This window comes from Neophocaena asiaeorientalis, unplaced genomic scaffold, assembly GCF_003031525.2.
Source record: "Neophocaena asiaeorientalis asiaeorientalis breed wild unplaced genomic scaffold, Neophocaena_asiaeorientalis_V1.1 scaffold573, whole genome shotgun sequence".
Classification (NCBI taxonomy): domain Eukaryota; kingdom Metazoa; phylum Chordata; class Mammalia; order Artiodactyla; family Phocoenidae; genus Neophocaena; species Neophocaena asiaeorientalis.
The window spans coordinates 634,316-649,034 of record NW_020172453.1 but is presented as its reverse complement, the minus strand read 5'-3'; the positions used below and the strand labels follow the sequence as shown (position 1 = coordinate 649,034).

General features: G+C 37.7%; 1 protein-coding gene and 1 non-coding gene across 2 annotated transcripts in view; both read right to left on the bottom strand.

Moving 5' to 3' along the window:
* Nucleotides 1–14,719, bottom strand: part of LNPEP (leucyl and cystinyl aminopeptidase) — a 97,061-nt gene that overhangs the window by 6,148 nt on the left and 76,194 nt on the right. The window contains exons 12-15 of the mRNA XM_024737663.1: nt 9,335–9,518; nt 8,036–8,189; nt 2,577–2,761; nt 913–1,074 (exon numbers count right to left, since the gene is read on the bottom strand). Of these exons, the coding sequence (XP_024593431.1) occupies nt 913–1,074; nt 2,577–2,761; nt 8,036–8,189; nt 9,335–9,518 (685 nt within the window). The remainder of the gene's footprint in view (nt 1–912; nt 1,075–2,576; nt 2,762–8,035; nt 8,190–9,334; nt 9,519–14,719) is intronic.
* LOC112394757 (small nucleolar RNA SNORA18) lies at nt 11,329–11,459 on the bottom strand. Its single transcript, XR_003002201.1, has one exon. It is a non-coding gene; the product is annotated as a small nucleolar RNA SNORA18 (small nucleolar RNA).

Here is a 14,719-nt window from a genome sequence, read left to right as displayed (position 1 = left end):
GGATAAGAACAGAAGTAAAGGATCAAACAAGAGATACTTTCACGTTTTACACCATTTTCTTAGGTACTGTTTAAATACTTTCTCGTGGAAATTTATCAGTGTATTAATAGTCTAAAACAAAATTATAACTAATTTAAAAACAAAACCTTTTCTCTATTTGTTTGGGTCAGAGGCTGGCTACTACTTTAAAGAAAATGACCATTTACAGTGTATCCTTTGGAAAGTGGATCTGGGCAGGTGCTGAAGACATCTCTGGGACACTATTATGATTTATATGAGCAAAATTATACAAGAGAAGCAACGAGACCCAAGTGCCTCCCTCCACCCCTTCCTGGCACTGACTTTCTTTCGAGATACTTCCTATTTCTCTAGGCTACTCAGAGCTCCTCTCCCCTGCCACTGACTGTTCTTCCTGTTGGGAGGCCCTACTCACTGCCCTTTTTTCCCCATGTGAAGCTTCCATTTTCAGGTCTTTATCAGCTGAGTAATTAAAAAGGAAAAGCCTGACAAACTCGCATGAAGGTGTAACCTATCAGCTTTTACATGGTACCTTTTTCTGAAGTGTCTGCATTTTCAAAATGACAGCTGCGACAGAACAATGCCTTGACCAAAAAGAACGAAGCACTAACTGTGGAATTAAAGACAACATGCCAAGGGGATGAAGACGTTTTTAAGGAGAAAGCAGGGCTGTGACTCTTGGCATCTCCAGTCTCTTCTGGGCAAAGCACTGCCTCTTATGGGTGCAGGTCCGATCCCTGAGACGAAGCCCTGCACATGCAGGCTCCTCACCATACTGTCCAAGTCAGGTCCGGCCTGTGAGCAAAGGGAGGAAAAGGGGGATCCCCACCGGAGGAGCATGGTGCTTTTATGCTTTTGGTTTCTATAGATCATATTCCTTTGGTGGTTTCATACCAGTAAAGTTTCCGTACATCCTCTGAGCTGGCAAGAGCTTCAAGTATTTTATTCTTCTCTGCTTCAGAGCCTACAGAGGCATATTTGCTTAAGAGGAATGACCAGCCTCTCTCAGTTTTCGCTCCAACCTTGAACACAGTCGTCATGACATCAGTGGGTAGGCTGTAAGAGAGGTGGTCAAATATGAGAAGAACAAGAAAAAAAAAAAACCTGAATACAAAGGCAAGGAATTGACTAGTGGTAGTGTTCTGGGGTACAGAGCAGGTAATAATAACAGTCTTTACTGTACAATTAATTGTCAAGAAAATGATTAATTCAGTGGTTGCTACTTTCTTAGTGGTGTGACTAAAAGAATATCAATTCAATTTAATACAATAATTATTCACTGTGTACCCACAAAGAACCAGGCAAGCAACTGGCTGGACATTGTGGAGGGGAAGAAGAATGAGACACAGTCTCTGCCCTCAGGAACTCACAGGCTATCACCAAGTACAGAACAGTAAATATATACATCATAATACAGTGTGGTAAGTCCCATGGTCGAAATACAGCAGCAAATGTAGCAGGAGGGGTGAGAAGAGGGGTAGAAGCACAGTTTGCTGCCTTATCAAGATCTCAGAGCTGAAGAGGGCTTCAACAGGTTACCCAAATACCCCACCTGATGCTTGAATCTTTTCCCATAATGCCCAGTAAGGAACCTGGAGAGAACCAATCATCATCAAAAACATTTCTACTAACTGCTAACTCCACCTGCTGTGTTTTACTCCTAAAAGAGATTTGACGCCTCACACCCATTAGGAGAGCTGCCATCAAGAACCCAGAGAATAAGTATCTGTGAGGATGTGGAGAAACTGGAACCCTTGTGCACTGTTAAAATAGCACAGTCCTTATGGAACACATTATGGGGGTTCTTATAAAATTAAAAATGAAACTACCATATGATCCAGCAATACCACTTCTAGGTATATACAATATATGAAAGAACTGAAGCAGGGTCTCAAAGAGGTATTTGTACACCTATGTTCATAGCAGCATTATTCACAAGAGCCAGAAGGTGGAAGCAACCCAAATGTCTATCAATGGATGAATGGATGAACAAAATGTGGTACATACATACAATGGATTATTCAGCCTTAAAAAGAAAGGAAATTCTGACATATGCTACAACATGGATGAGTCTTAAGGACATTATGTTAAGTGAAATAAACCAGTCACAAAAAGACACATACTGTATGATTTCACTTATATGAGGTATTTAGAGCAGTAAAACTCCTAAAACAGACGGTAGAATGGCGGCTGTCAAGGGCCAGAGTGGGGGGAAAATGGGGAGCTGCTGTTTGGGTAAAGAGTTTCAGTTTTGCAAGATGAAAGAATTCTGGAGATCTGTTGCACAACAGTGTGAATATACTTGCACTACTGAACCGTACACTTAAAAATTGTTAAGATGTTAAACTTTATATGTACTTTACCACACACACACACACACACACACACACACACACACACACACAAACAGTCGTGCTTGAGAATCAGGTACATAGAGTTCACCTACATCAGCACTGATGTATAACATTTATGACCCAGGACGCAGAGGTCCTGGTTTCAGTATACGATGTAGGGCACAGAAGAGAAAGCGAGGTCATTTGAGTGGACGCGCACATCACCTCTGAGTTCCATTGGATGCCACCCAGTCGTTAAACAGCTTCATGGCGGCAGTGCTGCAGTTCTCCAGGCTGTGGGTGCAAGCAAAGTCTAGCAAGGCTGATCGCAGTTCCCGAGCAGATGGGCTGCCCTCATCAGTCCACGTCTGCTGCTGGATTTGCCTTTGAAGCAATTTAAATACCTTGGTCTAGAGAGACAGAATAGATTGTAACAGAGTGATCATAATTAGGACAACCAGAAAAATCAGGACAACTAGTTCTCTTTTTTCCCAACACTCACCCAAAGAGAAAAAAAAGGGGGACACAGGCATTACTCACTAAATATCAACTGACATATGAAGTCCACATAGAGCTGGGATAGAACCCTTCAATAACTAAGCCCATAAATAAGGTTGCTATAGCCAAGGTGGACTTAATGACATAAGACAGAGAGAATTAATGACTTCCGTGCAGTAGGGAACCTTTCTTCTGTGTATACTCAGCTAGAAGTTATTTTCCTGCCAAAAAGTATCACCTATCACCACTGCTGGAAGGAAGCTGGAACTTCCTGACCTCGTGACTTCAGAATCCATAAATCCATTCAGCAGTGAGAGAAAAATATACTTCTTTACTGATGGGTAGACGCTTAAATGTTTCTGAATCCAGTGTTAAAGGAATATTTAAAATATCATCTAGTTTGATGCTATAACAAATTAATCTAATCAAATTAGCAAGAAAATGAGGCCTGCAGGGAAGAATAGTTGTTTATAGTTATTTTTCTCCTTCCCCAACTTTTTATTTAAAAAAATTTCAAACCTACAGGAAAGCCCCAAGAATAGTAAAATACCCATATGTTAGATTCACTGTTTTTTTTTAACACTCTTACATTTGTGTATAGCAACACATACACACATATTTTTCTGGTTTTAGCTCAACTATATGAAAGTAAGTTATAGATATCATGATATTTCATTTATAAATACTTCAGCATGCAATTCCCCTATGTAACCATAATACCTTATCACACTTAAGAAAATTAACAGTTATTCAATGGAATCATCTACTATTAAGTCCATTGTTATAATTACTTCTGAATGAGATATCATTCTTAAATATATACTTGTGGTATTAAGAAATCAACAGATATCTTATTTCTTTTTCATCTCTTCTCAGAACAAAAGTGTGGAAGCTGTTCATAGTATATGGAACTATCTCCATATTCCAAGCTGTGGTGCAGGGGGGAGGAGTGAGGACACAGGGGATTAAAAAAAAAATCACCATATAAAATATGCATTTATGAATGTCACTAAAAGGAACAAAAATTCTAATATAAAAATGCTGATAGGTATTTTTTTAGAAAATCTTCATGGCTACAAATAAGGAGACTCAAAACGAAAATTTAGAGGCATCCCGGCCCACAGGGTTCTCGGCACAGGAGGGTCTCCTCCCACTGGTACTCTAACACCATCACTGCCATGTCTCATCTCAAGTAGTCAAGTGCCACAGATGACCACATACAACACCTCTTAACACCCCCACATTAGTTCAGGCTCCTCACAGAGCATATTCTTCTAGAGTGCCTCTGTCAATAGTTAAAATGAATCCTAGTTGGAGAGTTTTAAACTGCTGAGGCCATTTTCTCACCAGACCTTCTCTGAATAAGTCTCTTGTGGATCTGACTGTGAGAATGGAAAAAGGAATCTGTACAAGAAGACGGACTCAAACTCCCTTTTGTTTGTTTGCTTCAAAAGCAATGAAATAGAGAAAAGACACCTTGTGGAACGTGTGAGTAACAAAGCTTGCCAGTCATTGGGAAGATGTGAAGTGGAAAAATACTTGCCATGCTGACTGATAGTGCAAGGAACATAAAAGCAATGCAGGAGATCCTGCTGGATACACATGACTGCACTGGCACATGTTGTCTTCCACTGTCCTGACTTTCTCAATGGCTTCATGATAGCATTATGATGCAGAAAAGAAATTTAAAAGCTACTCATAACTGTCAAAAAGAAACAAAGGAAGAATGAGAGAGAGAGAGAGAGAGAAAAAAGTTCCATACTTACAATACCATTAAAAAAAATTCAGTGGAGAAAGATGGCAATGATCCTTAAGAGTTTACTAAAACAAAGAAGCCAGTGGGGAAAAACAGAACTTTAAAGTACTGGAAGTATGGGAAACCTGACACTTGAAGATGCTAAATTCCTGAGCAGTTACTCCATTGGAATTACGGGGTATAACTTTACTACTTATACTCTGTACCAAAGAGTCAAGAGGAAGTCCCCAAACAGCTGATTTTAAATATATCTCAGGGGAATTCCCTGGCGGTCCAGTGGTTAGGACTTGGCGTTTTCACTGCCACGGCGGCCCTGGTTCAATTCCTGGTCAGGGAACTAATGTCCTGCAAGCTGGATCATTTTTATCATTTGAAAAAAATATTTCAAATGATAACATAAAAGAGTAAAAGATTGTATTTAAAAAAAGAATAATTCTGTTTTTAGAAAATTTGGATTATAAAATCTTTTTGTAAGTGATTCAGGTTATATTTTTATTTTTTTTTTTTTTTTTTGCGGTACGCGGGCCTCTCACTGCTGTGGCCACTCCCGTTGAGGAGCACAGGCTCCGGACACGCAGGCTCAGCAGCCATGGCTTACAGGCCCAGCCGCTCCGTGGCATGTGGGATCCTCCCGGACTGGGGCACGAACCCATGTCGCCTGCATCGGCAGGCGGACTCTCAACCACTGCGCCACCAGGGAAGCCCTATATTTTTAATATTAATAAATCACAGCAAGTGCTTCAAATTATCTTTCCTTTTTAGAAATAAAATTAAACCTGTTTTTCCCTGGTTCTGCATTAATTTTTTGAAATTTAACCTCATTAAACAATGGAATTCAATCCTCTGATTTCATAAAGTGAAGATGGTAGGGAGAGGGAATAAATTGATGAGTGATATAAGCTATGTACATGCAATAATATGCAACAACAATAACACAAAATGGTTTTAAAAATAAAACACAGGGCAAGATGCTGACACTTATGTTATATATTACGTTTTGATTTACTACTTTAATTTTACACTGATGTTCCCAGGGAGTTCTTTTTTGGGTCAACTGAGCTTCTTAAAAGTGAAGTGTCAGCTTTTATTGCAAAAGGATTATCCCACCAAGCCCTCGTATGTAAAAGAATGATAGAGTTATAAGTGATGAAACGGGAATATGACTGAGATCAGATTTTAGCATCAGATGTGAACAATGTAACACAACTCAAATGTGCTTCCAGACTCACCACACACCACAGAAGACATCACAAAATGGGATATATGGGTAATATATGTTATGTGGGTCTGCGCAGCCTAAATAACACAGTGACCAATAAATGTACACAATGCTCTGGTGACACTGACTTAAAAAATTAATTAGACATCAGTCTTACTTACAAATACGATTTGAAGATTGGATCTAAGGTCTCAGAAAGGTCTGCCATTCTAATCTCATCTATGGTGTGTCAGATTTCATATTTTAAGAATTTTAATGCTACTAGAATGCCCTAAGATTAGAATAAGAATTTTAAAGATACAGTTTCTCCCTCTTGAATTAAAGCTAACATGACTTTTAACTAACAATCAAGTGCACGAAGACCTCCAGCAGTAAGGGTCTTACAAACACATACTAAGCCTCCTGCCCTTGCCCTCTAACCACTAATCCCATGGACTGGGGTTATGTATATTCTGCTATGTTCTGAACACATACCTGCCCGGGAAACTGGAAATCATCATTTGGGATGAAGATGCAGAGTTAGCTGAGTGTCACAGTAGGAAAATATTCAAAAGATCTAACTCCTTGAACTGAGTTCAGCACCTGTGTTCTCAGCACAGGGACAGCCTGAGTATCAAGTGCTTCCTGACACCAGGCCCTCAACAGAGTTAATGGAGAGAGGCAGGCAGAAGAGTGGCTTCTGCCATCATGAACTTTAACAAGCCTTCAAACTATTTTGATTTAAAATATCAGTTTAAAAAAGGGGAAAAAAAGATAGCAAGAAACGGCTTTGATTTTTCCAATAAAAGGGTATCCTCTGAAAGATGACATTGCTAAAACACAAAATACAGCCATATAACACAAAGAGCAGTCTGGAATGAAAGTAATCTGGGTTTGAATCTCAGCTTTATCATTTACTAGGTAAGTGACTCTGGGGAATTTATTTAGTTTCTCATCTATGTAATGGGGGTAGAAATAGCTATTTGGCATTGTGTGAGGATTAAATGAGGTAATCTGCATTAAGCACTAAGCAGGGTGTGCAGAATATAATAAGCACCGAAATGTACTTGTTTCTGGTATGTTTCACTCACTTATTCATTCAACATTTATTGAGTGTCACTATGGGCCAGGTCACATTGCAGGTGCTGGTTTTTATTAAGGCTGGTAGTTGAAAGCCTTGTGAAATAGAAGAATGATAAAAATCTTAGTAATTAGAAGATGCCTCAGAAATCACCTAACTGAAGCATCTCACTTACGGGTAGGGATGGGGGTGTGTGGCTCCTTTGGGTTCAGATCAGAAACTTGTAGGAAAGGTGCTTTTCAAACTCCATATGGCCCCCTGTCCTGCGCTCCCTCCCCGCACTGAGAATCTCGCACGTGATGAGAGAAGTCATAACAGGGGTTGTGCGGCGTAATAGAAAGAGCAGCAGAAAAGAGGATTAAAAAAAAAAAAGCAATCCAACACCTTCTTTTTAACAGTGAGGACACCAAAATCTTAAAAGACTTAATCTAATTCCTGGCCCATCACCTTCTTCTTTTTCCTGAAAGCTGCCTTTTGCCTGGTCCTTGGAAAACCTGACTAGTTTATAAAGCAAACCTTGTTGTCAGAATGTGATTCAGAGAATTAGATAAGACAAAGAATTCATCACTCCTTCCCAAACTTTTAAAGACACTGTCAACAATTTAATACTGAAAGTGTCGAAAATAACAACTGTTAAGATCAGGCAGTTGGTTTTAAAAAAGCTAAAACAGTCTCCAATACCAAGGCTCCTTTAGTGCTTTGCAAGGAAACTTACGTTCACCAGCATCACGATCCATAAGACAGTTATCAGTGAGGACTCCCAAAACAGAATATTCTCAGTACAAACATAACTGTCATTTTATAATGACCACTAGGAAATGAATGGGGAGCACTACTTTGCAAAAGGGCCTATTTCAAGCATTTATTATATAAAAATAAACCAAGATATGAATAGAGACGTTTTCTTTTCATGTGGCCCCATTTTCTCAGAAGTCTGTATTTTGATATTCAGACAAGATCATGTCATGTTAACCCTTCATCAACTCATCAAGGTAAGAAATGACATTTTGATTCAAAGTAAAGATTTCATAACTAAGTGAAGAAAATGGAATTCAACTGGTTGCTTTTTCAGTCTATTAGTGCTGAACAGAACATGCATAACACCAGGAAAGGCAAGCAACAAAGAGAACTTGGCAAAAAGGCAGATTTACCACCAGTTTTGAGGCCAGATCCATGTGCCCCAGTTCTTCAAGGTTATAGATGAGTTCTGTCTGGAACAGGGCTTCAGTGATGGGTGCAGTACAGGTCTCATTTCTAAGATAATCAATCAAATCAAAAGCTCTCTGAAGAGGCACCTTGCCTAGGCTAAAGGGTAAAAGAACAAAAAAGTAAATATGCCAAGACAGGCAGATGAACTGTATGTATGCTGAGAGACAAATGGCTAGATAGCGGGTGGGGGGATCCTGAAGACCTAAATTTTAAGCTTTGGGTGGTATTCTGTAAAGTTAGACTAAATATTATTATCTTTGATTAGTTCGTGTGTGTGACAAGGTTGAAGACACATCGCAGGAAAAATAAACAATAGCTCAGCTTTTGTTATATAAGTCACCTGTAAATTACTACTGATTCAGGAAAAGTATTATAATATTTTAGGTGAGAAAAGATGAAGAGTGCTAATTTTATTTATGTATTAATTACTTTTATTTATCAGGTGAGAGCAGGTGGCAGAAAGAGGATTTGAATCAGAAAGAACTTTTCTATTTGTTATTTGTATGGGAATTTGTCAAACTTGCTAAGGCAAGGTCTGCTGTGAATTTATGGTGAACACATTTAAAAAAATAACCACTTTACAGAAATCACAACAATGGTGGCTGAGATGATGTAAGGTCACTTCATAAAATATGAACCAAAATAGGACAGTCAAGAGCAGTCAGAAGGAACACATTTGAATATTCCTTGTGTGTCTGACCCATTCACAACCTGAACCAGTAATCTTGCTCTTCAGAGGATATTCATACACGGGGTCACTGCCATTGCAGTGACTGGCTGGAGAGGTAAGTCACTGCAGTGACTTGTGGGATGGCTGGGGAGCTAAGTGGTGCTCCAGCTCTCAGAGGTGTCCCTCAAACTACTGAGGGAGCACCAAGCTTTATGCTGAAACCACCTGCCGCTTGACAAGAATTCTCTCATGAAATAAGGCAAACGCGAAACTTTTACATCAATTTATTCAGCAAATATGTGTCCTGCTTGTTGGTATCTACAGTCTTAAAATATTCTTTAAATCTTATTATACAACTGTTCAATATGTTTGTAGCTGATGTTTCTAGATAGACCATAAAGCCCCTGAAGGCAAGGAATATGTCTTATATCTTCCCAATCCTCCAAAATGAATTATACCTAACAGGCAATACATGCTAGTTCTTTTGAATTGCTTTTCCATAATGTCCTTTTCCTCGAGAATACTTACTTAAAAACAAAACAAAATAAGACCCAAGACAAGCATACTCTACCCTGCAAGTTCAAAGATGTTGTTGATGAGGCTGGCTCGATCTTTGTCACTCAGGACATAAGGATCTATTTTCAACTGTTTGATCAGTGCTTCCCAGTTGTTGTCTGCATAATGTACAATATAATAGCCAGTCATGTCTGTATTGACCTTGATCCACTTCACTTCTTCTGTGAGATTGATGACAACTAATACAGACCAAAAAATGAGAGAGAGAGAAGGTAATAGGGAAAGAAAAATATTAAACAGATACCTTGTTTGTTTCAAAGTTAATATGGTATTATTATGTAATATTCCACTAAGAAACTAAACGGCTGCCTCCCAGGGCAGTTATTTTCATGTTAACAAAGATCACCACTCATTCATTTAACAATTATTTATTTAATGGTAAACAAGGTAGACATGTGCCTTCTCTCATAGATCTTACAATCTAATGTAACCAGGTGAATAGAATATCATATAAATGTTGTCTATGGAAAAAGAAAACATGGCATTCTGTAGAAGCACAGAGTAGAAATGCTTCACCTCCTAGGGAAGGTTAGGAGAAATTTCTTGGAAGAAATGACATCAAAGTTGAGACTTCAGGATATATATAGGTGTTGTTAGCCAAGTAAGAGGGACTCTGAGTGTTCAAGGCCCAGAGCAAAAGTGTACACGGAGTCCATGCACTGAACCGGCTCCCAAGTTCACTGTGGCTAGAGGAGAGACGCAGGGAGAGGGGCAGTGTGTGCAGGATGAGTCACAGGGGAAGACAGTGAGAGAACTATAGAAAATGTGTTCCATCTCAGCCTTTATGTTAGCAAAGAAAGGACAAACAAAGCCATTTAAAACGACACATAATGTATAACTGATTCACTTTGTTATAAAGCAGAAACACACCATTGTAAAGCAATTATACCCCAATAAAGATGTTAAAAAAAAAAAGTCACATAATTCAAAGACAGCAAAATAAACATTAGGGAAGGACTAAGGTCTCATTAAGTACAAATAAGAAATTACTGAGTTAAAATAATAGAAAATTGATAATGCATTTTTTGGCCCCTACCATTAAATATAAATGCTGAGAGAACTGTTAGAAATTTATATGGAATGATTTCAATTAACATACAATTAACAAGAAGCTAAAAATATGTGACTATAAAAAATATTACTACAAAAGCTGGGCTACAAAATATATATAGGAATTTTCAAAATGTTTAAAATTACCAATCAAGAAATGTCCTTCAAAGTTGGCAGTGAGGATGTGAATTTAAAACAATAGTTAAGGGTATGCTTCTAAGCATCTTAAGGTTTAATATTTATTAGACTATAAACCCCATGAGCTTTAGTTTGTGTACTGCTAATCCCTCAGCACTGGAACAATATTCCTAGCAAGTACTCAAAAAATACTCAGTGAATTAACGAATGAACAAAACATTTATGTCATGGTAAGTTGTTTCAAACAAATCTAAATAAAGTTTGTAGATGTTTATGATGTAAGTTTTCTTCCCCATTTTTTTTTTTAAAGTAAAGGGTTTTTTTTATTATGTGTAACACAAAGTTATTTAAGTCAATAAATTTTTAAGGAATTTCACACATTCTGATTCTTTCCACTGCCAATCACCTTAGTTCCTCCAAACTCATAAATCTTCAAGATAAAATAGCCCTTTCAAAAAGAAGTTATCATGTGAGTCAGCCCACAATTCTTTTAGTTAGGCTTCTTTGATCTCCAATCAAATATGGACACACTTCAAAATTCTTCACCTGTAATCTATAGGATCCAATTTCCTCAAGTGATTTACTTTAGGACCATGTTTAGGGTCAGGAGATGGATCTGCCTGGTTCTAAATTTGACACCCTCTAAAAATGTATTAGGTTCAAATCATATTCACTCCTAAGCCATCATACCCTAGAACAGTACAGATCATTGGGATATGCCCAATGCCCAATTGGGTAGAGAGGAGGAAATTATTACCTAAGATAAAAAGTTCGTTAGGTTTTTCATAGTTTACTTGGCAGCTCTGTCTTGTAGTTCTTTCCCACAGATCTAACAGGTAGTTCTATGAGTAAAGGAAACCACACAGTTAATCTATGAGGCGTTTCCAACGATGTAGGTTTACAGAAAAAGCCCCATCGGGATAGACCTCAACTCTTCCCCATTTTAAAGTAGAGAATACAATTTTTTAAATTATAGGAGAAAGAGTAGAGATAAGAAAAATAATCTAAACTCAGACGATAAAAGCATTATGGGGCATATTTCCTGCCAAGATTTTTCCTATAAACATTTTAACTGAATTAATATGTAATACACTGGATCTATATACATTTATTTTATACTGCGTTTTCACCTATCAGATTTCACCTCCTGCCATTTTCCCACTGTCTTCATATGCAGTATTCAAGTATCTTCAGAATATTTTATTTCGAGACCTACCACAGCTTAACCAATCTCCTATTTGGAAATATTTAGGCTGTTTTAAAATATTCACTATCACAATAATTATATATAAAGGTTTTTACACATAAAATGCTTTGGAAACACATTTAAACCCTTTAGTACCTGAAGTCTTAGGGTTGATCAACTTCAAAAGCATGAATTATTTAAATTTATCAGATTTTCTTAATGCCTTAGTTACTCTAATTCTACTGAAACTGTAAAAGATTTTTAAGATGTAAAGACTTACATTCTGATCATGTCTTAACATGACATATCAGATAATCAGTCTTTTTCATTAAAAAGAACTCCATACTAATTTGTTTTATTGCTGCTATAGCAACAGATGGGAAAGATTAGTTACATCAATAGGGTTTATTCCTTTTCTAGAGCAGAATGCAGTTCTAAGGTTTATTTGTGATGGCAACAGTAGCTGCTCCAAGTTGGAGATACTTTTAACAAATCTATGACTAATGAAATTAACTTTATCATTAGCTAACGCAAAAATATCAACACTCTCCGGGTCACCAAACACAATTTCCTACAGAGCTTTTATGAAGAAAGGACCTTGGGAAGAAGAACTAAAGAGCTTCAAATCTCCCTTTCCCAACAAAGGAGGCAAGGAATGATAAGTATGGCAAATTTCTCATTGGATAGATACAGGAAAATATTGAAATACAGAGTATCTTCGCTGATAAGCAACTTGCCATGTTGTAAACCTAGCCAAGTCCAGATGGTAGAGAGGAGGAACAAAGCTGGGATTGTGCTTGAAATTATTACTGTCATTTTGATGACAGAATATAAAGCAGTGCAGCGACAGCATAGAGAGGAAATTTATCGTTTAAAGAATCAACATATTAGTCTCTTTCAGGTCTTCTGAGTGATCCAGAATGGAGGACCTTAAAACCACAGGTATCAAAAAATAATAGCTTTGCACACAAGGGAGGTAACTACATCCTGCAGCTCAAATGTGGATGAGGCTATCCTCATATGTTTTTAATTTATTATAATCATTAACAGATTAACAGTTCAATTTTCACAGTCCACTGAGTAGTAAAACAAGAGTGAGCAACTCCAATGTTAAATGGCAGAAGCCCAGATTAAGTAATCTAATAGGGATTTTAAAAAAACATTTGTCAATGAGTTATGAAAATCAACTACTGTTTTATAAAGAAACATTAAAGCACAGAAACAAAAAATATGTTTTCACTATAAAGCTGCAAAATTTCCTGTGTAGCTTGCTCCAGAGGGCTAGCATGATACATGCAGCTGAACTGCATGCATCCCCTTCTGTTCAAAAGCATTCTGTTCTCTTCCCCTTTATTTTATTAGGGGGAAAAGGCAAGAGCAGAGAATGGCACATGATAAATATCCAATCCTAACTACATGCCCTTCCTCCTTCCTCTTGTTTTCAACTGCCTTTCATTTCAATGCCACGTCCTTTAGTTTCAGAGAAATATTTCTGGCACAGCGATATCCTTTTAGAAACATGAATGTTCCAAGTTAGAGTTAATATAAAAATTTCCTATAGTGAAAGAGATTAGGTTTGAATAAAATGTGGAAGACAGAGAGAGAGGAAAGAGGAGGGGGGAAAGGAAGGAAGAGAAGGGAGAGGGAGACATTTTAGTGTAATTTCCTCAATAGGTAGTTTAGAAAAATGGTCCCATTCAGCCCTTCTTATGCAAAAAAAACTATTAACCATTCAAAATCCATGTACATGGGGAAAAGTGACAAAAGCATTGACCACATATAACTTCTATATTTGATTGAACTAATGGACTAACCCAGCAACCCTGACATTAGAATGCACGAAAATATGCTATAGATTTAACAAACCACCAAGATAACACATTGTACTAAAGTCATATGGCATAAAATAAGCCTCTGTAGTCACTGTCTATGCTATATTTCTTTTGAGAAAAGAAAAAATTAAAATTCAATTAAACCAAAATTCGTTCTCACAGCAGCATCAGGAACCAAGAAGACCCAACTGTCCTCAAACACTTTTCATGAGGACAGACATTTTCAGTGTGGACTTTCAAAACCTGAACTGCCAGGAATTAAAACTGCAGCAGCAAGGTAAATAACACAGTTGAGAAGAGGAATTAGCAGACACTGCTTTCAGCACACATTGGCTCAGTTCCACCTCTAGATAAACCAATCATATTATAGTGCATTTCATATATCTCCCTTTACTACGAATATTTTCAAATGAAGAGAAACAGAAGGTATCATTTCATCAAGGTTGGAATGCTCTTTTCCTAGAAATTTTTACAGTGAGATTTGAAATTGAGTCACGTTGTTATAGACTAAATTTATTTATTCAATAAATTTTTGTGTACCTGTAGGGTGCTAAGGTTGCAAAAGTGATCTGTGTAACCAAGATCTCCACCCTCAATAGGGGATACATCTAATGTGGGATAAATATAAACAAAACAGTACTTATAGTATATAAAAAGTAGAGAATATCATTAAAACACATAAGTAGGGCATCTAACCTGTCTTGGGGTGAGGGAGGGCTCCTTAGAGCAAGCAATGGATGAGTTGAGATCTGAAGAGTGCATAGGAGTAAAACCAAGGAATCAGGAGGCAGGAGTGTTCTTCCAGAAGAGAAAACAGCATACGTAAAGGCCCAGAGACAAGAGGCAGTGTGGCATGTTTGAGTTGCTGAAACAATTTTTGTGCAGTGGAAGCAGAGTGCCAGGTAAGGACTTAGAAGGAAACGGCAATAGCAGGAAAATATGAGCAAGACTTTGGGGTGTGAATCTCAGAAAGAGTTTAAGAAACTGGCTTATGAACTAAGCTAAAAAGTAGAGGGCTAATAAAAGCAGATTTCTTATTGTCCAATTATTTCTAATACCACCAAAAACTTATGGTATTGTTTTTGGGAGGTTTGCAAAATTTCCTTATTGGTCCCTTTTGAAAATAGGGAGACGGGTAAAGCAATCTACAGATAGAATGCAATCCCTATCAAAT